The sequence below is a fragment of the Sinocyclocheilus grahami genome, unplaced genomic scaffold (genome assembly GCF_001515645.1).
Source record: "Sinocyclocheilus grahami isolate Dianchi unplaced genomic scaffold, SAMN03320097.WGS_v1.1 scaffold42.1, whole genome shotgun sequence".
Classification (NCBI taxonomy): domain Eukaryota; kingdom Metazoa; phylum Chordata; class Actinopteri; order Cypriniformes; family Cyprinidae; genus Sinocyclocheilus; species Sinocyclocheilus grahami.
Genome location: NW_015505221.1, coordinates 972420 through 997707, shown reverse-complemented (window position 1 = coordinate 997707; position 25288 = coordinate 972420). Strand labels below are relative to the sequence as shown.

General features: G+C 38.1%; 1 protein-coding gene across 1 annotated transcript in view; it reads right to left on the bottom strand.

Moving 5' to 3' along the window:
- Positions 1-1127: 1127 nt before the first annotated feature.
- LOC107582226 (MDS1 and EVI1 complex locus protein EVI1-like) overlaps positions 1128-25288 on the bottom strand; it is a 30040-nt gene continuing 5879 nt past the window's right edge. The window contains exons 3-15 of the mRNA XM_016267977.1: positions 21634-21736; positions 21312-21558; positions 20730-20877; positions 20133-20286; positions 15085-16486; positions 14896-14983; positions 12840-13006; positions 12232-12309; positions 8121-8290; positions 7750-7894; positions 5340-5576; positions 5046-5217; positions 1128-2493 (exon numbers count right to left, since the gene is read on the bottom strand). Of these exons, the coding sequence (XP_016123463.1) occupies positions 2365-2493; positions 5046-5217; positions 5340-5576; positions 7750-7894; positions 8121-8290; positions 12232-12309; positions 12840-13006; positions 14896-14983; positions 15085-16486; positions 20133-20286; positions 20730-20877; positions 21312-21558; positions 21634-21736 (3240 nt within the window). The 3' untranslated portion in view covers positions 1128-2364. The remainder of the gene's footprint in view (positions 2494-5045; positions 5218-5339; positions 5577-7749; positions 7895-8120; positions 8291-12231; positions 12310-12839; positions 13007-14895; positions 14984-15084; positions 16487-20132; positions 20287-20729; positions 20878-21311; positions 21559-21633; positions 21737-25288) is intronic.

Here is a 25288-nt window from a genome sequence, read left to right as displayed (position 1 = left end):
TTTCATTTACTCATCCTCATGTTGTTCCAAACCTGTATTTCTTTCTATATTCTGTGGAACACAAAAGAAGATATTTTAAAGAACAGTTTTTGTCTACAGAATGAAAGTCAATGAGGTCCAAAGCAACACAGTATTGACATTTATTGTATGGACCAAAAAAAAGTGTTCTGCAGAAGAAAGAAAATCATAGAGGTTCATAACAATACAATGGTGAGTAAATGATGACAGATTTTTCATTTGTTTTGGTTGAGAGACTTGTAGTGTGTAGTGAGTGACTGTGTTTTGTCTTTGCGTGGCAGTGTCGTCTAACCCTCGTAATGTGGACAGGGATCGAGTTTATGTTGAGTGAAAATGCCAGGAAACACAAAAGAGGTCTTAACTAATTTCCCCAAGCAAATCCCACCCTGCCTCTCATCACACACAAAGCCTCGATCCCAGACAAGCAGTCATCACCCCTCTGTCCACAATGGCATCCACCCACTACAAATCAGAGAGATAGAAAGAGAATAATAGAGTGAGAAAGACAGAAGTAGAAAAATAGATGGACTGGAAGAGAGAGTTATAAAAATGGCATCCCTCTGGAAAAAAAGAAAGACAATCGGGAATATGATTAGGAAAGCAGGAGGGAGAATTATGAGGGTGAGAACGAGGGATTCTGACCGGGTTGGCTGGAGAAGTTGGAACCCGTTTAAACAATGAGAGACGTCAGTCGAATGTTGTTTCTCATTGAGAGTTTGAGCGATGAGCCAGGTCATCACATCTCTCCACCTCATCCATCATTTCCCTCAAACAAACGAGTGCAGCGTGCATTCTTGCCTCCCTCCTTTCCCTTTCAGCCGCTTTTCTCTCTCTCTTGCAGTCTCTCTCTGGCTGCGGGACAGTGGATCTGTGTGCGAGTGATGACCGGGGATCAGACTCGCGCTGTGTCCGTCTGGCAGTGTGAACCAGATTTGAATGTGTCTCGGTGTGAAATAATACAAGTGGGTGTGTGAGGGAGCAGCTATCTAGAATTTTATTCTGTCTGTCTTTCAGAAACATGTGTGTCTGCGGCACATTGAGTGTCACTGCTTTGCAACGTCAAGTGGCATCAGCATATTTTGGTCTCGAAATTATGTGCTATTCAGTAAACAAACTACAGTTTGCAGAGAAATAAATACAACTTTCAAGATACACGGCAATAACATTGAGGACATCAACCAAGAAAAAAAGTGAGACAAAGCAACAAACGACAAGAGGAAAAAAAAAAATTAAAACATGGAACCCATGATTGTCTATAAATGAAAGACACACAAGGACGGTGTAGCTAAAGACTAGCATTCAGGCTATTTAGTGGTATCATTCGCCAACTAATGGAAAAGGTTACCGTGGAAATGATAAAATGCCCTTTACGCGAGTTCTACAGATTCAGTTCTTAAACTAATTTATTTTCAATTTAGAAAAAAACTAAAAACAAAATGCCTTTTCTAGCATTTGTTTTACAACCACTCTTCCAACTTCAAAAAGAAACGAACTAAAAAGAGCATGTTTTCGCACAAACTGGCGAGAAAGTGGGTTGAAGGTAATGCAGTGCTTTAATTTGACAGAACTTGAAAATAGTCACCGTCTCGCTCCGTACACCTTTTTTATTTTTTACATTTTTTTACAAGCAGCATCAGTGAGAGGTCTAAAGGTCACACCTTTTATGTGTATCTGTTTACATTTTTCAATTCCCAAACCCCTGGAGAATATCTTAAAAGAGAAACGCTAACCCCACGACCCCTCGCATAAGTTTGTAAACTTGTACGTTTCTGTACAAGACTTAAAGGAAACTGATAAAATGCTTGAAAAACACGGTTGTTTTGCGTGTCTGTATTTGCGTTTATTTGTTTGTGTGTGTGATGGCGTTAATTCTAAAGATATTTACAGGCCAGTAGGCGGTAATAGTTTGCGATCACATTTGTCTTGTGGAAGACTCTCATTTGTTACTCTTAGTAACCATCGGTTTTAGCGGACAAAACTCACAATCATGACACCGACTTTTCATTAGCAATCTCAAAAACTGTTCACCAGCTGCCACTGCTGTGCAAAACATTGGAACTTGGCAGAATAAATACAATTATTATTACGTATTACTACTATTGTCATCATCACCATCAAAATTACTGACACTAATATCATTCCTATAAACTGAACTCGATCAACAAGTCAATCGAACAGTCAATCAATCATTTGTTGGACAGTGAGCTGCTATGCACAGGATCTGGGTGTGTGTGTGTGGTGGAAGTGAATGAGGATCTGGGCACTTGTGCAGGTGTGAGTGTGGACCAGGGACTCTGGCAGAAGTGTAACACAATGTTAAGTTAGGTCACATGGTACATGGGCGTGTCATACGTGACTGAGAGACTGAATGGCGCTGGGTTCTGCAGCGCGGGCCAAGCTGTGCCACATCGGGGCATTATGGGTAGACGAATGGAGTGCATCCTTATCAGCTAGAGACAGCATCATAGCATATGCCTTGAAAAAGGAGAGATATACAGTTAAAAATACACCAACTATATTAATGGAAAATGTATTTTATAAAAACATTTATAATTATAATAAAAATAATAATGCTAATATTTTTGTTATTAATAATTAATCATATAAATAATAAAACAATAATGTTAATTTTAATACACAAATTGTATTCACAGAAAATGTGATACTTATTATTAATTATTAATAAGAATAATTTATTTACTAATAATAGCAATAATAATCATACAACTAAATAATAATAATAACAAAACTAAAATAAAATATTAGTAATTCAATAAGTAATTTATTTAAAGTTTTTATTTAATATTCTGGCAAATTTGATACTTATTAATTATTATTAATTAATCAAATGTATTACTGTTAATTAATTATTATTTAACCAAAATAAAATATCAGTAATTAAATAAGTAATTTATTTATATATTTTTAACATATTAATTTAACATTTAATATTTTAATAATAATATTGTTATTAATATCAATTAATAATACAATTAATAAAATAATAAATTATGTTAATTATAATACACAAACTATCACAGACGTTTTGATAATTGTTATTATTAATAATACTTTATGTATTACTACTACTAATTATTGTTCTTGTTTTAATTATTAATAACTGTAAACAGTAATAATTTTTTTCAAAGTACAGTTTTAAATTATAGTTTTAATTTTGTGCTCTATAAAGTTAGTATCCGACCAATTGTCATGGTAATACCTGTGACTTAGATTTCCTGTATAGAGGCTGCTTGATGCCTTCTTGAAGGTGGGCGGGACCAAAGCTGGTGACATCACTGTCGCTGAGGTCTCCATCCTCCACACTAAAGTGACGGATGTGATCCAGCGTGGAGAAACTGCTGTGATCTTCATCATCCTCATCCTCATTAAACCTGCAAATGATGCAGAGATTATTTTAAAAGATTAATTTACAACCAAAAAAATGAATGGATATAAAGATTCATTTACAACCCAAAAATGTAATGGATATAACAAGTTTTTTTTGTATACATACCTTCGTGGCGAGGATTTGCTATTCATCTCCAGATCATCTGGTCCCTCGAAATCGATGTCATCATTTATGTCATGATCCAGACTGCTAGGCACGCCGTCCCCGCTAGGTTTCCTGGCACTGTCGCTATGCTCCACCTCCTCTTCCTCTGCTCCAAGCCCCTCCCCTTCTTCTTCATCCAGGTCACGTGACCCCTGACCAGGCAGGGCTTTGTCGCCATCAAAATGACTGCCGTTCAGCCTACGGAGAACAGAGAGAATCATTTGCAATGACGTTATGCAGGCATGCATTTTTGACTGATATGCCGATCCCTGATTACAGAAAGAAAATCATTAAGCGCTGAAACCAAGTTCTGGTTGTCTCGAAAAAATAAACCACCTTAAAAAGCAGAACCACATGCCAATGCTTTCTAAATGAGAGGAAATGCTCAAAGAAAGAAGGCGAGTGTGTGTTGGAGAAAGAGACTGTTTGTCATCAGTTATGAGGGCCCCTGGTTGGCAGAAATGAGCCGCCCATTGGCAGGGCACTTAGACAGCAGGCCCCTGCACTTCCTCTCACTTATTTTCAGCTCTCTCTCTCTCTCTCTCTCTCTCTCTCTCTCACTCAAACAGCTCACATCTCCTCTTTCCCTAGTTTATTTTCTTCTTTATCTTCAATTCATCTAATAGGCCAAATATTTAGCTGACAGCCCATTTGGTGAGTGGAGAGAAGGAGCTGCCAAAAACAGCCATTTCCCCACAGAGACAGAGGCCAGCTACCAATAGCATATGCCTTGAAAAAGGAGAGATATACAGTTAAAAATACACCAACTATATTAATGGAAAATGTATTTTATAAAAACATTTATAATTATAATAAAAATAATAATGCTAATATTTTTGTTATTAATAATTAATCATATAAATAATAAAACAATAATGTTAATTTTAATACACAAATTGTATTCACAGAAAATGTGATACTTATTATTAATTATTAATAAGAATAATTTATTTACTAATAATAGCAATAATAATCATACAACTAAATAATAATAATAACAAAACTAAAATAAAATATTAGTAATTCAATAAGTAATTTATTTAAAGTTTTTATTTAATATTCTGGCAAATTTGATACTTATTAATTATTATTAATTAATCAAATGTATTACTGTTAATTAATTATTATTTAACCAAAATAAAATATCAGTAATTAAATAAGTAATTTATTTATATATTTTTAACATATTAATTTAACATTTAATATTTTAATAATAATATTGTTATTAATATCAATTAATAATACAATTAATAAAATAATAAATTATGTTAATTATAATACACAAACTATCACAGACGTTTTGATAATTGTTATTATTAATAATACTTTATGTATTACTACTACTAATTATTGTTCTTGTTTTAATTATTAATAACTGTAAACAGTAATAATTTTTTTCAAAGTACAGTTTTAAATTATAGTTTTAATTTTGTGCTCTATAAAGTTAGTATCCGACCAATTGTCATGGTAATACCTGTGACTTAGATTTCCTGTATAGAGGCTGCTTGATGCCTTCTTGAAGGTGGGCGGGACCAAAGCTGGTGACATCACTGTCGCTGAGGTCTCCATCCTCCACACTAAAGTGACGGATGTGATCCAGCGTGGAGAAACTGCTGTGATCTTCATCATCCTCATCCTCATTAAACCTGCAAATGATGCAGAGATTATTTTAAAAGATTAATTTACAACCAAAAAAATGAATGGATATAAAGATTCATTTACAACCCAAAAATGTAATGGATATAACAAGTTTTTTTTGTATACATACCTTCGTGGCGAGGATTTGCTATTCATCTCCAGATCATCTGGTCCCTCGAAATCGATGTCATCATTTATGTCATGATCCAGACTGCTAGGCACGCCGTCCCCGCTAGGTTTCCTGGCACTGTCGCTATGCTCCACCTCCTCTTCCTCTGCTCCAAGCCCCTCCCCTTCTTCTTCATCCAGGTCACGTGACCCCTGACCAGGCAGGGCTTTGTCGCCATCAAAATGACTGCCGTTCAGCCTACGGAGAACAGAGAGAATCATTTGCAATGACGTTATGCAGGCATGCATTTTTGACTGATATGCCGATCCCTGATTACAGAAAGAAAATCATTAAGCGCTGAAACCAAGTTCTGGTTGTCTCGAAAAAATAAACCACCTTAAAAAGCAGAACCACATGCCAATGCTTTCTAAATGAGAGGAAATGCTCAAAGAAAGAAGGCGAGTGTGTGTTGGAGAAAGAGACTGTTTGTCATCAGTTATGAGGGCCCCTGGTTGGCAGAAATGAGCCGCCCATTGGCAGGGCACTTAGACAGCAGGCCCCTGCACTTCCTCTCACTTATTTTCAGCTCTCTCTCTCTCTCTCTCTCTCTCTCTCTCACTCAAACAGCTCACATCTCCTCTTTCCCTAGTTTATTTTCTTCTTTATCTTCAATTCATCTAATAGGCCAAATATTTAGCTGACAGCCCATTTGGTGAGTGGAGAGAAGGAGCTGCCAAAAACAGCCATTTCCCCACAGAGACAGAGGCCAGCTACCAAACACACACACACACAAATATATGCCAGCCAAAGGAGCCCCATTAAGACTGATTCACTCGTTTTGTTTTGATTCTACTATTTCCTTGACTTAAAAATAGCAACTTCCTATCTGAACTTTAAAAACAGAGAGAAAAATTACAAATACAGAGAGTATGAGAAAATACAAGTCTGTGTGTACAAGATGTGCAATGAATGCCAGCCAAAGGAGCCCCATTAAGACTGATTCACTCGTTTTGTCTTGATTCTACTATTTCCTTGACTTAAAAATAGCAACTTCCTATCTGAACTTTAAAAACAGAGAGAAAAATTACAAATACAGAGAGTATGAGAAAATACAAGTCTGTGTGTACAAGATGTGCAATGAAAATCTGTCTGTCTGTCTATCTATCTATCTATCTATCTATCTATCTATCTATCTATCTATCTATCTATCTATCTATCTATCTATCTATCTATCTATCTATCTATATCCCAATCCATCCATCCATCCATTATGTCTTTAAGCAATAACATGTTTCCTCTAGGTTTCCTCTCTCACCTCTACACATCTATTTCAGATCTACATCTCCGTTCTACCCTCAGATTAGCGTAACTCTGCAGGGTGAGCCATATAAAGCCCTTTTCACATCTCGGATAATCCCTGAAATCACCTTCTCTCATCACTCCACACCCCGCTTATACTGCGAGAGAGAGAACGAGAGAACGAGAGAGGCAGCGATGGCGAGATGATGAAAACAGATCTGGTAATTAGAGAGAGCTGTGGTAATTTGTGGAGGATAAAGTACCTATCAGGAGCAGTCACTCTGACAGGAAACATTCAACGACCTCTGACCTCCTCTCCCACACCTACTTCCTGTTCACAAACACATGTTGGGACCAGATGTGGGACGCGTGCAATCACACACAGCCGATGTTGTAATGACTCTAGGATCTTTTTAATGAAACAATGAAGAAATCAAAAAACAATAAGCCTGTAAGATCTTTATCTGTCACACACACTGATGACCAGGTCAAACATTTAAACCGTCATCCAACCTGATGATCACTGCTGGGAAATGATCAGCGATAATTATCATATGCAGATGGCAAAATTCATGTACGCGCACGCAGCAAAAAGTCAACAGCGTTCTGCACGCGCTCGCAATCGGCCAATCAGTAATCACGTCCTGCTGGAGACCTGCCCTAATCTTTGCTCTTAAAAACCGCAGGCGACAGGCTAATGATTAACAACCGTACAGAATATACGTTCACATGTGCAGTTAATACACACTGCGATACCAGTCCGCTTCTTTCATGTAATGCTATTCACTTAGAGGTGAGGGTTAATGAATACGGCATGAGAAGTGTTGTGTTCAGTAATGTTTGTGTATAATAACCTCCAATCTGCCTGAGGCAACTAGCGCCAACTGATGACTGACAGCCTAATGGACACTCCGTTTGCGTGTGTGTGTGTGAGCCCACACATGACTATTTCTAATGTGAATATTTAAAATTTCTCATAGAAGTTCAATCTGTGGACTTTAGATATACATTGATTTGATAGATAGATAGATAGCCATGGTTCTGATGATGAGTGAGCTGTTTTACCCAATAAAAGTAGGTTTTTGTGTGTCAACGGTGTATTTATGAGTATGAGGAAGAAGATGGTGTTTACCCTTCCTCAGAGTGTGACGGAGATGTGGCGTTCTGTGCTGTGTTACTGATGAAGTTCCGTATTTCGTTAAAATACGAGTCCTCCTTGTCCTCTAAGATGGCACTACCACTGTCCAGCTCTGAACGGGGCGACGACATTGCCGTGCCTACACATAAAAGCAACATATTTTAGTATCTTTTGTGCGTATTAATGCAAATATTATTGATAAGGTTATTTACAAATGCTAAACATATAAATGGGTGTTTTTTTATGAATATATGTTTAGATAGATTTTTATTTAGTACACAATTTTTATATAAATGACATATATTTTTATATCAATTTAATTAATTTGTTTATTTATTTGTATGTCTGTATAAATGTGAGGATACCTGATAAATTACCGTTCTCATGCTTTTTGAGGTGCCGGTCCAGGTTGGTTTGCTGCCCGAAGCAGCGGTCACAAAGATGACATTTGAAGGGTTTCTCTTTGTTATGGATGTTACGGATGTGACGCTGAAGATTCGACGAAATACTGAACGAACGATCGCAGTACTTACATCTGTGGACACACAGACACATATGAACATAATTAGACAGTACAGTATTTACAATATACAGACACGAGAAATCAAACTCTCTCGTGTTATCCATCTCGCACACACGCAGGGTCCTACACACATGACTGAGTGGTCATGAACTCTTTGTCTCTAATCTTTGGCCAACTCAGTAACACTCAAACTCTCTCATCCACATCCTCCCTCTGCTCTGAAAGCGACTGCATGTGCCAAGTCTCTTCACGCAGAATTATCCGTATGATTACGTGATCATATCTTCCCCTCCACCGTAGAGTTGTGCACTAAACTGCGTCTCCCAGGAACCTGTTATCTCTCCCTCTCTCTCTCCATCTCGCCCCCCTTCAAATGCAACAGAAAAAATAGAAATTAAATTGCAGTTAAAGGCTGATCACTGGCTCGTTTAAAGCGCTGCCAGCACAAGGAGATTTAGGCTATCTGGAAAGTAACACAGCCCTGTACAAACCTCCCCTGTGGTCAGACGGACCACAAACGCAGTGTGTGCGCACGCCTGTTTCTGTGCAGTATTTTAAGACTCCCTGAAAGAGTCTGAGCCCCAAATACAGGCCTAATTACCCAGCTGCCTTTGCTGGCCTGCAGCTGTATGCCACTCATCACCTCCATTATTCATACACACTTCCTTCAGTCTCCCTTTGTGTCTGTCTGTCCTTCTCTCTTGTGGACGTCACCTCACTCTTACCCAATAACAATAACTGTGTATATCAAATACATGCAATTAAATATCCTATATATTCTAATTTATGCACACATTATACTGACATTATTGAAAAAATGTAACAAATAAAATGTATCAAATTATAAAATTGTGGGAGCAGTCAGCAGTACAAATACACTAACGTTCAAAAAGTTATTTTATTAATAATAATGATCACAATAAACAATTCTTCTGCAATATAGTTCATCATAGCTTAATGGTTTGTGTATTAATATATAATTCAACTGATGTCCTACATGCTATTTGCTAAGTATATGAATTACATCATACAGTATATATTAGTGTGTGTGTGGGACAATGTGTCACCTGTAAGGCTGCTCTCCCGTGTGTGTCCGTAGATGTCTTGTAAGGTTGGCCGAGCGTGGGAATATCTTGCCACAGTATCTATAGGGGAAGGAAACAGATCTCCAGGAACAATACTCAGCAATACACACACACACACACACACTTCCCAAAAACACCCTGCATTCCATGCTCAGTGCTGTCAACACTCATTAAACATCAAACAAATGTTTACTTAAACATCTTATTAATGATACAACAAAACACAAACAAAAGTTTTTATAAATATTACTTAATATTATTTATTATGCTTTCGTTAATCTTATATATATATATAATATTAGATTTGATATACTGCTATATTGGTATTCTTCATATATTAGACTCATATATTGACCATGTCTCACCTGACTGCTCTTTGGAATATCATTAGTGATGTAATGGTATGATTCATTAGTGTAGAGATTTGATTAACAACTGCTAAAACTTGACCAAATTGGTTGTATTCTTATTATTCCTTTTTCAGAATCAGCTGAAGTTCATCTGTTCACTGGTTCTCAAAACTGTTATCTTGTCCTGTCAGACTCTGATAAGAAAGTCATTAGAACTGGGACAATGGCACTGTCTGAGGCTGAAATATTCAAGACAGCCATTTCACCTATTGTTTCATTGTTTGTTTGACTGATTTACAGGTGCATCTCAATAAATTAGAGTGTCGTGGAAAAGTTCATTTATTTTTTTATTTAACTCAAATTGTGAAACTCGTGTATTAAATAAATTCAGTGCACACAGACTGAAGTAGTTTAAGTTTTTGGTTCTTTTAATTGTGATGATTTTGGCTCACATTTAACAAAAACCCACCAATTCACTATCTCAACAAATTAGAATACTTCATAAGACCAATAAAAAAACATTTTTAGTGAATTGTTGGCCTTCTGGAAAGTATGTTCATTTACTGTACATGTACTCAATACTTGGTAGGGGCTCCTTTTGCTTTAATTACTGCCTCAATTCGGCGTGGCATGGAGGTGATCAGTTTGTGGCACTGCTGAGGTGGTATGGAAGCCCAGGTTTCTTTGACAGTGGCCTTCAGCTCATCTGCATTTTTTGGTCTCTTGTTTCTCATTTTCCTCTTGACAATACCCCATAGATTCTCTATGGGGTTCAGGTCTGGTGAGTTTGCTGGCCAGTCAAGCACACCAACACCATGGTCATTTAACCAACTTTTGGTGCTTTTGGCAGTGTGGGCAGGTGCCAAATCCTGCTGGAAAATGAAATCAGCATCTTCAAAAAGCTGGTCAGCAGAAGGAAGCATGAAGTGCTCCAAAATTTCTTGGTAAACGGGTGCAGTGACGTTGGTTTTCAAAAAACACAATGGACCAACACCAGCAGATGACATTGCACCCCAAATCATCACAGACTGTGGAAACTTAACACTGGACTTCAAGCAACTTGGGCTATGAGCTTCTCCACCCTTCCTCCAGACTCTAGGACCTTGGTTTCCAAATGAAATACAAAACTTGCTCTCATCTGAAAAGAGGACTTTGGACCACTGGGCAACAGTCCAGTTCTTCTTCTCCTTAGCCCAGGTAAGATGCCTCTGATGTTGTCTGTGGTTCAGGAGTGGCTTAACAAGAGGAATACGACAACTGTAGCCAAATTCCTTGACACGTCTGTGTGTGGTGGCTCTTGATGCCTTGACCCCAGCCTCAGTCCATTCCTTGTGAAGTTCACTCAAATTCTTGAATCGATTTTGCTTGACAATCCTCATAAGGCTGCGGTTCTCTCGGTTGGTTGTGTATCTTTTTCTTCCACACTTTTTCCTTCCTCTCAACTTTCTGTTAACATGCTTGGATACAGCACTCTGTGAACAGCCCGCTTCTTTGGCAATGAATGTTTGTGGCTTACCCTCCTTGTGAAGGGTGTCAGTGATTGTCTTCTGGACAACTGTCAGTTCAGCAGTCTTCCCCATGATTGTGTAGCCTAGTGAACACAACTGAGAGACCATTTTGAAGGCTCAGGAAACCTTTGCAGGTGTTTTGAGTTGATTAGCTGATTGGCATGTCACCATATTCTCATTTGTTGAGATAGTGAATTGGTGGGTTTTTGTTAAATGTGAGCCAAAATCATCACAATTAAAAGAACCAAAGACTTAAACTACTTCAGTCTGTGTGCATTGAATTTATTTAATACACGAGTTTCACAATTTGAGTTGAATTACTGAAATAAATGAACTTTTCCATGACATTCTGATTTATCGAGATGCACCTATATATATATACATATATATATATATATGAAGATTTTATTACATTCCACAATTTTTTTTCTGTCCTAAAAACCGGTGTTTTAATTTTCCTGATATTTACAGGTTTTCAATGATGGGAGATTTAGTCTTCTGTGGTAAATATATGAACAATTCACTTCAGAAGTGAACTCTTTTCTTGCTTGTTGTCAAGAAAAAGACCCAATAGATCTACTTTTGCATTTCAAAAGAGACCTCAACAATGTCACAAACTGTGCTCAGTTTTGCCAAGACAAAGTCAAGTCACCTCAGTCTTTTCCAAATTATGATATTTGTTCATATTATGGTTACATGCAATTAAATATCCTATATATTCTAATTTATGCACACATTATACTGACATTATTGAAAAAATGTAACAGAAATAAAATGTATCAAATTATAAAATTGTGGGAGCAGTCAGCAGTACAAATACACTAACGTTCAAAAAGTTATTTTATTAATAATAATGATCACAATAAACAATTCTTCTGCAATATAGTTCATCATAGCTTAATGGTTTGTGTATTAATATATAATTCAACTGATGTGCTACATGCTATTTGCTAAGTATATGAATTACATCATACAGTATATATTAGTGTGTGTGTGGGACAATGTGTCACCTGTAAGGCTGCTCTCCCGTGTGTGTCCGTAGATGTCTTGTAAGGTTGGCCGAGCGTGGGAATATCTTGCCACAGTATCTATAGGGGAAGGAAACAGATATATATATATACTGTATATATATATATATATATATATATATATATATATATATTTTGTAGGAATCACGATAATAAAGTTATCAAAGATTCTTTTGGCCCTGATAATCCTATAGTGAAAATCTGATACTGAGACAGCATTAATACTAATGTTATTCATACATAGTGAAACCACTGTACTATAAAATGAAGTTTATAATTAAAATGCGTTTTGTTTGTTTATTTATGACATCATTTTTGTATTAGTTTAATTACTAGCAGCAGTTGTTTGTTTAGTTTCTATCCAATTTGCTTAGGTTTGGTCATTTACTTCCTATATAATCCTTTTTAGATTTGTTTGTTTAGTTACTATACAGTTTTCTTAGTTTTATTGTTTATTTTATTAAGATATGTTTGTTTAGTTATTTGTTTTGTTTCACTCGTGCTATTCGAAAAGTAGATAATTCAAGAGTTTTTAATAAGATATGTTCATAATGTGCTAGGAGAAAGTGAGTGTTCATCGGCATTGTTACCTGCAGGTGTAGCGCTCTTTGCCTTTGCGTAACAGTGTCTCAGGAAGGGTGGTGGGCGGAGCCCGGAAGTCGAACATGGAGGGAACGGAATGCATGATGTCACCGGCGTCTGGCTTCAAAGAGCCAAAGGATTCCAGCTTTTCGGCCATATTTTCGATCGCCGACATCTGTGAGAGATAGAGAAAAGTTTTATTACCTCACTGTGAGGTCTTTTAGGGCACACATCCCCACTGTGTTACTCGCATTTATTGATGTGGAGTTGCATTCTACCACAGATGTGCAGGGCAAAATGTTGACCGTGAACTTTCACTCTGGGATAAGGGTGTGAAATGCTTTCACTGATTTGTAATGTTCCATTTTGGCGGACAAACTCAACTAACAATGCACGTTATAAGATGGACCACACATGTGCGCACACACAGAGATTCAAGCGGATAAGATCCGCTGCCAATTTACTAATTAAGCCTAACAGTTGCTTTCATCAGAAATGGACACACTCTCAAAGGGGATGGAGCTACATGTGTGTGTCAGCCAGAGAATGAGAACAACATAAGGCCTGAATGTGTGTGTGTGAAGAGCAGAAGTGATTCATGTCCTATGTTGGCCATAAAGCATACAGTGCACAATATGAGCAGACAGCACATTCGTCAATATGAAAGATGTTGACATTACTGATCAAGGCTGAGACAGCAGTAATAATGATATCATAGGAAGGAGAGGGAGAGGACGGAGCTGGGGAAAGGGGGGGGGGGTCCCTGTACACGAGCGGGCCTATCAACCGCAGCGCAACAGTGAGGCCTTTCAGAAAGCTGAGTGGATTTGCATTATTTCATGTGTGTATTGAATTTTCCCCTTTTCTTGTTTCGGGTTTTGGTGACAAATCAGTCCTGATTCACAGTGAAGGACATACATGATACACACACACATGGACTTGCATACATAAACACACAAAGAAATGTCTGTTTCCTTCCGCAGCAAATATTCTAAGAAAGTTTTTAAGAAAGAAAGACGTTTCTTCTGGACAGCAATGAAGAGTCAGTGGGGACTTGTGCTTGTCAAGTCTCCAGCTCCTGCTTGATCTCAAATTGCACTCAGACTTTCTGTATCCCGATCCAAGATCTCAAAATAAACTCAAACATTTCTCATCAAGCTCCTCCAAGACCAAGTAATCTGTTCTGTTATGTAGGAAAGAACGGAATATACACAAATGGTTGTTGACATACAAGTAAATTGAATGTTGATAAATACAGATGAGAGTTCACAGTGAGATCTTTGAATTTATTTTGCAGATATGAGATGGATTGCATGTTTTCTTAGAATAAATATCAAAGAAAGAAACAGGATAAATCTTTACAATTACAAGTATTATGCTAAAGGAGAGGACAAAGAAAGAGGCACTGAAAGAGAGAAAGATCGACGTAAGATAATTCGGACATTTGATGAGGAATGACAGCTTGGAGTTAAAGTTCTCTATTGGAATGTCAGGCTCACATCCTCTGGGAGTGTCAGAGCTGTTTGATTAGGGATACCCCCAACTCTCTCTCCCTCTCTCTATAAATCACAGACAGAGAGAAGGAGGGAGAGATGGACAAAGAGATGTGTTGAGGACAAGTAATGTTATGTCAGTATTTAAAATTGCTTTGAATTTGGTTAATGTGGTGAACTTATTTTAAAGCAGCTGTAAGCAGTTTCTATACCATTAGTGGCACTAAACCAAATTACTTTATTGCAAAAATAATGATATGTTATTGCAATGTTATTTTGTGAGTAAAGTAAGATGTTTGACAATTCTGCACACCACCTTTCTGTAACACTGGTGGGAACTACAAAACTGTGTAGAAATAACTGATGAGAAAGCTTTCAAACTGGTCACGGTGCACATGCAGTACTTTTTATTTGCATTTGAGTCTGGAACATGCATGTTTGCTTTAACACTGACTGCAGAAGCACAGAAAGAGGCAACTGAAAATAGACTAATGATTTTTGCAGGACTGTAGGGATGAGGTGATAAAATAAAATTGAGTTAGCAGTGGGAAAATATTCAGACAAATCTCACCTGTGGGTGGAAGAGAAATCCAGGAGCCGGCCGCATATACTTGTCCTTGAGGACTTCGAAAGGATTGTTCATCTTTCTTTTCTCAACCCTGCTGATATTAAACTTCTATCAGTTCTCAGGGCAAGTTTAACCAAACTAAGTCTATTCCATTACACTAACACAGTAGGAAGGACATGTGATTGACAGTACCTGTAAATGGGATCCATGAAGAAAGGTGTAGGTCTTGCATGTTGGAGTGAAGGGTCGGCCTTAGGTGGCTCCGGTTCTACCCTCTCCTCACCAAAGACAGGGTTCTTTTTTAACTCCTCCCCTCTTACACTCTTTCTTCGACTTCGTCCACCAAGACTTAGGTCCAGCGGTTGATCCTGATTGGCTGATTGTACGTGTGAGGCTTCCGGTTTCAAAGGGGTGCAGGTAGCTGCAAGACGTTCTACCTTCCGCTTGGTGGTGAGGTCAAAAGGTGATTCAGCGTTTCTGCCCAGAAGTTTTTTACCCTCAATCAGAGGGCTTTCTGGTTCCCCTTTGTGGCCTGGAGGTCTAAGTTGCTCCCTTTCAGGGAACGGATAGACTGATGGAGAGAAGGCAGGAAAGAAAGACAGAGGGAACATGGAAGGGTATGGCAATGCCCCAACTTTTTTGTCTTGCATGCCTGCAAGTCCAGTAGAACCAAAGTATTTCTCAGCAATGGAGGCAATTGCCTTTATCGAGTCATTAACGGCACCGGAAACAGCCGTTTGCTCGTCCAAAGATGATGGAAGGAGCCCCGGCACAGGGAAGTCTTTTCCATTATTGGTGTTGCTACTACTACTGGAGCTGACAAGAGTTGGGCTTTGGGCATCATTGAACCCACTTGACTTCCTTTTCGGGCCCTTCCCGTTCTCCCGCACTCGCACCCGTTCCCGGTCGCTTTCTGCTTCGCTGTCCAACTCTGAACCTGAAGTGCTTTCCAGCTCACTCCCGCTCGGAGTGCTGACGTCGTCCAGATCGCTACTCTCCGACTGGTCACTCATCTTCCTGCCGTGCCTCGGTTTGGAGACAGATCCTTCCCTCTGACGCTCCATGCTCTCACTCTCCCCGTTGAACGAATCCTTGTGTAAACTCTTCAAGAGGTCATGCGACCCAGAGATGGGTGAGGACAGCAGCGGACTCTTTCGTAGTTCACCACTCAGAGGGCCGCTAATGGGTGACGTGGATGGGATTATAGGGGGCCGGTGGTAAAGTCCTGATGGGAAAAGCCCTGGAAAACTGAATGGGAATGCTGGAGGTGCTGCTGGGAATGTCAGTCCACCATGGTGCCGGTTCGTCCCAAAATAGTCTGCTAAACTAGGACTCCCATGGCTCATTCCAGCCAGTGCGGACTTGTCTAGGCCAGGGGTGCCAGGGAGGGCCACGCCCTGGGCAAAAAATCCTCCGGCAGCAGCAGCAAAATGATTTTTACCCTCACAGAAGCGCCGATGCTTGTTTAGGGACGACGTGGTGCTAAACATCTGGCCGCAGTCTTTGCACTTAATCTGAGTGCGACAGTCCGCGTGCATGCGCTTGTGGCGGCATAGATTGGAGAATTGTGTGTAAGATTTGTGGCAGACCTCACCTAGAGACAGTGAGACATGGACATACGGCGGAAAAGGATGGTCAGTTTAGGCATGCCACACATACTGAACATTCATTCAAAAATGCAAACAAAACAAAAATGCAGGACAAGCAAGGATGGCAGATAAAAGAATGCAATGTCAAACGCAGGTGCACACACACACACACACACACACACACACACACACACACACAGACAAGGGCATCACAATGGCTCTATTTTAAGCGTGAGAAGGAAACAGAGTTGAATGAATCCTCTCCCGCAGGTCCGTTCCCATGGACCTAGCGACGTCTCTGTCTATCATAAACACACACATACATCTCACATCATTACACAATATTCAGTCGTCAAACAACATTCTTAAAACTCATGATGAATCCTAAACTCTTGCTGTTCATGTCACTGCACACACACTCAGTCCTCACAGCAGTGTATACTGTTAAATCCCTAATGCACACTCTGAAAGTGATAAAATCACCCTATACATTACCAATCTAACACCTCTAGTGTGAAATGAAGCCTTTTAACCACTCGCATTTCTCATCATAATCACATATCCTATTGCAAACGTAACGTTTTCAAAATTTATGGAAGTTAGGGAGTCTAGCGGTGTGGGTTTGCTAATCCCTGTTGGATTGCATGAGGTGTGAGGTGCGGAAAGAGAGGATGTTCTACCATGATGTGTGTTTACAGAGTCGGTCACTCAAACAGACTGATCAAGAGATGGGATGTAAATATTAGTGCAGGGTAAAAGGATGACTTAAAAGGTTAGTTCTCCCAAAAATGAAAATTCTGTCATGTACTCATGCACTCACCCTCATGTTGTTCCAAACTCGTAAGACCTTTGTTCATCTTCAGAACACAAATTAAGATATTTTTGATGAAATCCGAGAGCTTTCTGACCCTCCACAGACTGCAACGCAACTGAAACGTTTTATGGTCCAGAAAGCTAGTAAGAACATCGATAACATAGTCCATGTGACATCAGTGGTTCAACCTTAATGTTATGTAGCTACGAGAATACTTTTTTTGTGCACAAAAATAACGACTTTATTCAATAATTTCTTCTCTGTATATTGTATATTTGACTTTTGTGTTTGAAATGCTTTCAGTTTTGGAACAACACAAGGGAGAGTAATTCAGTAATTTTTCATTTTTGGTGAACTATCACTTTAAGAGTTCATGGTGGGTTTTTTTGTTCACACACATACTGCTTGGATATCGTACATTCAGGAATACGCACATACGCACACACATCGCTTATATAATTGTGAACAACTGGACACACTTGGATGAACAGGTGTGAAATCTGGGGCGTGTGTGAGGGAAGATCTGTGGGCACTTCAGAGCACTGTGTTTTGTCAGGTCTTAATAAACCATAACGAAATATTATAAACACATTCCGCAGTGGTGGACAGCCAGTAGTAAAACAAATGTGTATGAGTGTTTATGTAAAAGAGAGATTTTCTCTTTTAGTTTAGCATAATTAACAATATTTTTGTCAGTGTTTGTTTCAGTAACACATCTAGAATGAAGTATATGAACACATACATGCAAACGAAGACACAAGTGAGTTTATGGGTCTGTTTCAAAACCTAGAGAGCCAACTCACTGTATACTGCCTTCTAAGGGGTCATCCTAACTGAGTTGAAACCTCATAAGTGACTAATTTGGAATGATGAAACTAAGTATAATTTGACTGAATTATATTTTATCAATACTTTTCAGTATTGAATTGAAATGTAAGTATGTTAACAAATTATAAAAATAAGACTCAATAAGGCTCACTTGGTTACAGAGTGAATATTTGCCTGTGTATGCATCAAAGTGCATGTGTGTGGTGTATTTCGGTGTATGTGTGATGTTGCGAGGTCATTAAGTGTTGTTAGCTGTGCTTGTTCAAATGCTGATTGCTGTAAATGGCTGTCTAAGTCTCTGTATGAGTCGGCCTGCATGTGGTAGTGATTTTCCTGGAATGGCCAGAGTTAGCAAGCTAGTTACTGTCTGATATGTGGTGGTGGGGGGAGGTAACGTCTACACGAGCTGTGTGGGATCAGCACTTCAAGGGTCAATGCATGAAGTTCAATCGTGCAAAGTTCAGAGGTCGCAGTACGGTTTAAGACGTTTAAATCGTTATGAGGGGCAAGTGAGCTCTTTATGCAGGATGAGATTAAGAATTGAGGTCATTCACGTATGAGGTCAGAGGTCATGCATTGAAATCAAGAGTGCAGAGGTGGTGTACTGACATGCATTGAAAGGAAATGTAGGGTAAATTGTGCGTTTCAAAGATTGATAGGATTATAAGAACATGACTATGCTGGTATGTACTGTATAATATTGTCAGTAACATTTACTCTAGGTTTGACTGAAAATCAAAAGAGTCAGATGTTGGAAATTGAACCATCACACACCACAGCATAAATGGAGTGTACACGGATAGAGACAGCACACTTACAAACACACACATGCACAGTCAATAAATGCAGTACATCAAATATAATAGCCTGTAAAAGAAGCAGTTTTAGGTTATAGCAAATAAACACAGAGTAACAAATTTTTTATTAAATTAAAGATTAATATTCATTAATATTAATGTTAATTAGATACACATAATAATAATAATAATAAACAATGACATACTAATATAAATTATTATTAATAATACTACTAATAATTGATATATAATATCAATATAATTTTCAGTTATTGGTCCTCAGTACCTCATGTTAAAGACAACATGAAATCAAAATTGACCCTATTTTATTCTTAGCACATATTCCTGTTCTTAATGTGCATGATTTATATATATATATATATTAGTGCTGTCAAAAACAAAAGTTTGTTTACATAATATTTGTGTGTACTGTGTATATTTATATGTGTATATAAATACACACATATACATGTATAAATGTAAGAAATATTTACATGTTTATATTCATAATTATATATGATTTATATTATATATAAAAATAAATATATATATTACATTTATTTCTTAAATATATACACGTATATGTGTGTATTTATATTATAAATATACACAGTACTGTAAAAACACAAATATTATGTAAACACAAACTTTTATTTTGGATGCGATTAATCGATTTGACAGCACTAATATATATATATATATATATATACACTAAATCTCTAAAACAACCTCACTTCTCTGACTGCCACTTTTCACAGTCCAATAAATTCCAGACAAATATAATTTTTTTTCTACCTAAATATTCAGTTTTTCTGTGAAATGTGTCACATTTTGGAAGTAAAATGGGTTGCAAATGCTGTTTCATGTTAACTTTAAAAAGTGCACGATAAGGATTATAAACAGATCTAACATCAACATAAGTGCCTGATAACCCAGGCCAGCTGGAGAGCTCCACCAGCCTCAAAAACAGATTTGAATCTATTTATATTTATTCATTTGGTGGACGCTTTGTATCCAAAGCAAGTTACACTGCATTGAAGGTATACTTGTCTTTAAATACCAGTTGAGCAAATTAGAAAGTGGAGTGGACCTATCTTCAGATTCAGAATTTGGTGGGAATTTCAAAAGGACGCTGGAGCTCTCCAGCTCTGTGGTGTGGTGTTCAGAGTAGAAAGCATGCAGACTTACATATGAAGGGTCTGAGTGACTTACATATGAAGGGCTTGACGGAAGCGTGGATGTGTTTGTGTTGTTTAAGGCCCGAGGAAGTGGCGAATGTCTTGCCACAGTCGGGGCAGGCGTGAGCTCGCGCCCCCATGTGCTGAGAGCGGATGTGCCTCTGTAAGTTACTTGGGTCTGTGAACACCTGCTGGGTAAAGACAGAGATATAGGGACAAAGTTTACATACACAGCCTACTGACAGCGTGATATATTGGAGTGGATCTCAACTGGTTTTGACTGGACATCAAAGTGGCAATCCAAAAGTACCACAACTGATTATTGTACAAAAGTAAACAAAAACGTGGTTGTAAACAAACACTGACATCTATAGGTTCATGCTTATGTATTTGCTCAAACTGGACGTACAATCTTTGAAGTCAACAACAAAGATTGTTCTCATCCATTTTTATGTTGATAAGGCTATTTGTTTTGCAATCCTAACTATACATGATTATAATGTCAGTCGCTTTTTATTAATTGTATTTATCACCGTATTTTCCATGATGGAATTACTGTTGGTAACAGAAGCTGAGCTACAGTAAGAGATGCCAGTTTTTGCACACGTCTTTTCTAATGTCTGGACTCTACCTTTGAGCAGTTTTCACATTCATAATGCTTGCCGCTGTCATGTGACATCTGGTGGCGAATCAGGTTTGATTTCCAGTTGAATGCCTTTGGACACTGATCACACTTATACTCCCTCTCATCGGAGTGAGACAGAGAGTGAGTGTCCAGACTGAGAGACAGACAGAAAAAGAGAAAGACAGAATTATCAGATTTTATTGTGTTTCTTGTTTTGGTAGAAACATGTATATAAAAAAAATGAAAATAATGTTTGAGTTCGGGTCAGAGTTAGCCTGTAGTCATAGAAAAGGGACTACAGTTGAAATGTAGCATAACATAACATAACATAACATAACATAACATAACATAATAGTCATAGAAAAGGGACTACAGTTGAAATGTAACATAACATAACATAACATAACATAAAATAGAGTGTTCTAACCTAGATTAAATGTAGCTTTAATCTAATTCTGTTACACTATTTATCTTGGGAATTGTCCCTGAAATATAACATAACATAACATAACATAACATAACATAACATAACATAACATAACAACAACATAACATAACATAACATAACATAAAATAGAGTGTTCTAACCTCTGGGCATCAGGAAAGACCTGCTCACACTCCTTACACTCCTGTGGGAAGCGGGGTAAGTTCAGGGGGTGAGTGTGTAAGTGCAGCAGATCAAGATCAGGATCGTCTGCGGTGCTGGGCAGACCCTGCTTAGACAGCTTGAAGCCGGAGGAAGGCGGGGTACCGCATGCATGCTTCTGATGGTCCAGCAGCTCTGAACCAGACTCAAAGTTCAGGTCACAGTCCTCACAACGGTATTGACGCTCCTCTGCAACAACAAAACGAGTGAGTTAGCAAGTGTGTGTTTGTGTGTGTATGTTTGTGTGTATGAGTGCTAACTCACCGTGTATGTCTGGAGCCATGGTCTCACATGAAAACTCCTCAGCCTTCATGAACAGTAAGAGTTCCTCACCCGGCTGGACCTCTCGGACCACACGGTAAAAGATCTAGAGAGAGAGAGGCAGACATTTAACATGGGACAGAATACTGATACACTACTGTTTAGTGTTTACTATTTTAGTTTTTTTTTTTGAAGAAAAGATATTCAGCAAGGATGCATTCAGCAAAAGCCAAAGTAAAGTCATCTACAATGTTACCAAAGTTTCTATATTAAAAAATATTATGTAAATTCATAAGCCAAGTTGTTCGAAAACATACTATGTTCTATTCAACATAAACTTTTTGATGAATTTTGTTGACTATTATCTCATAAAAAAAACAAACTCGATCAACTTTACACCACTAACAAATCAGATTTTAATGTCAGTTCAGTATTTTATTTTATGACCATTACAACTACAGATCCTCAGCATTCCAAATGATGTAACTGTCTATATTTTTACGAGCATGTGAAATAAAAAAGAAACGACAATACATTTTGATGGACAAACAATGATGGGAACCTGAGCTTGAGCATGTGTGTTTGAAAGAGACGGTGTTAAAGAATCCGAATGGAGACCTATCTGTTTGACACACACACACTTCCTGCGTGAACACAATAGGTAGTGGGAGAAACCCAGTTGTGTTATTTGGATAGTGTTATTTTTGGCAAGCCTTGAAGGCATTAGACGGCTCACTTCCTGTTCAGTCCGGTGGTGACATTTGAGCATTCTTATTAGAGATGTCACACAATCAGAGAGACACGCACAAAAACCCCTGATAATATGATAAAGGCAACAGTGAGATGGAGACCCCTTGGAAACGCCATGGTCTTTATGTGTGTGTGTGTACAAGACCCAGCAGGCTGTGGGGGACACGGAGGGACCGAGTCCTGCTCTATTGTTTAACAGGAGAATACAGGGAACTAACAGGACCCTCAAGACAACATGAGAATGGAGTCTCTCTCACACACTTTCACGGCCCGTCTACCCCTTCTGGTGCCTTCCTGCAGATCTCTGATATCTTGTACTTGTAATGTCACAACCGAACCTCTTTCTGTGAGTGTGTGTGTGTGTTTTTATCGCACAAAGACAGGGAGCAAAGGGCCACAATAATATTGTGAGTACGAGACAAAGGCAGAGCTGTTCAAACGCGGTGTGAGGGGCCATGGGGTGAATGATACGGGAACACACACTCATACAACTTGTTGGTCGAGGACGCAGCAAGCCAGCCAAGCTCAGAGATCAGGGGAGTTTACTGGGCATCACTCCTGGCAACCCATTCTGGGCCGTGGTCTGATTCTTCAGTGCCAAGGGTGAGTGCCAACCTGCAAGTCTTTTTTAAGATGCCACAGAAGTGTGTGTGCACACGCTCACACACACTGTTCTGAGGATGAATGCATATTATCAGGAGGACTTTTGAGTGCTTTCCACAACAGAACGTTAAATATCAGGACAATGTTACTACAGCTAGCAAAATTACTAGATATGAAAAATTCACTCTGGATGTTTAAATAAAGTATAGTATATAGTAAATCTACTATAACTACTAACTAAATAAATAAATCCATGGACGTTCCAAAAGGTAAAAATAAAAAAATAAAAAAAATAGCTTAAAATAAAATAAAACAAAACTAAACTAAATAAAATAAATAATAATACTCAGTCACTCAGTCACTCACTCACTCCCTGGGTGTTCCCAAAGGTAAAATGAAATTAAGTATATGCATATAAATACATATATAGAAATATGAAAATAATAAAATATGTAATATAATGTAATTAAATTTAATATAAAAATAAACATTAAATATACTAAAAAGAAAATAAATAAATAAATACACACACATTGGAAGAAAAAAATTATAATTTTTAATCATTTATTTTTTTAGGTGATGCGGTTTTGGTTAGTCTGTACGCATAATTATCTTTATGGTACGTCCTCATTGGAAAGCTAGGTAAATATGTGAATGTGTCTGGGTTAGGATGTCTGGCCGTTTCAGGTTAACTGATAAGTGAAGGTTGTAAACTTATTAACTTTCAGTGGCTTATAATAACACATTGACCCAGACCTCAATGCACATTTTGACCCATACTGAACCACAGAAGACAAATCAAACGTTTATCATCAGGACTTATCTTTCCAAGACTTTAAGATACACAGGCACTTGCACTTGACTTTGAGGGCACTGAGAAGTGCACTAGATAATTGTTACCTTGACTTCTGCTATTACTGAAGCAAACAGTCTAAGACTTTCCTCTCCAAGTAAGAGAGGTCACTTCATATTACAAGCACCGCACACACATACACTCACATAGCTCGGCTCTATTGTGTAAGTGTCTATGAGAAACGGATGTTAGTCCACTGATGTCCTGATAAACAGGTCCATTAGATCCTTCGTTCAGCACTGTAGGAATGAAAATCACTCTCACACAGACCAACGCCTCACACTGAAATCCCCCTTTCCCCTTCCCCAGGTTCAGTGTAAAGGTGACGAGTGATAAGCTGGAATAATCAGACGATCAGCGTTCCTTGTGTCCAAGTTGATCAATATCTGTCCAGCCATGGATTTTCTTCATGCTAATTGTTCTAGGTAACGTTTAACAAAGAATATTTAAGTGTTAAACAGCTAAATCAAAATTATGAATCTAGCATTTTGTTTCACACCGATTTTCTTGTTTTCTCCCAGTTTTAAATAACAATAATTAAGCTTTAAATAGCAACACGATCAAAATCCATCCAACAATTCTAGATAAGACCTTAAGGAATAAATTAAAGAAGGCTGTCAGTGCAAAAAAGAGCAGGACTGGAAAAAGAAGAATGCATTCTTTTACCTCCACGCAGCCAAAATCTATTCTTTATGAAAACTGATAACGGTCAGTCTTTTGTATCTCTCTCTCCAGGTTTTGTCGCTATAAGGAGGTACAGCATGATTATAAAAACATGTGTGATGCCGGAAGCCATAAAGTCTAAGCCCAACTCTTTGTTATGACAAGGTGTCATAGTTGAACAATTATGTCGCATATCATAATGCTGTGTCTGAACAGGTTCTCTTCCTCTCTTTCTCTTAGTTTCTCTTTATGTAAACCTTTAGAAAAGTAAAATATTTAGAAAATCTAGACCCAGCTTCTTTATTACTCATCAAATATCAAAATTACACTTTAGATTGAGAAACGTTTGGATTTGATTCTTCTAGTGGATCTCACATTTTGTAAAGTTGAATATGGAAAATACAATAGGCCTGTTTAACATTTAAATGAATCCTCAACATACGTCATTTCATTTGAAAAGGCCGACTGGTGCTTCAAGGGTTCTTTTGTTATCTGTAGACAGGCAAACGGTAAGTTCATTTCATAATGACTGGGTTCACTGAATATCTCACTGTGCGATTTGGGATCTCCAAAATAATCCTGATAGCATGAACTGATCACGTGATTATTGTTTAGTTAGATTTAGCTTGCTGTGCTGTGTAGTGGTTCAAGAAAGCACGACAAAACTTCAACTCAACCCAATCCAACCCAGCTAATCTCCACTTAAATCTACTTAGTCCAGATCAATGCAGTCTGAATTTGATCCAGTCCATCTCTACCTATCTCAGTTTATTCCAGTCCGGCCTATTT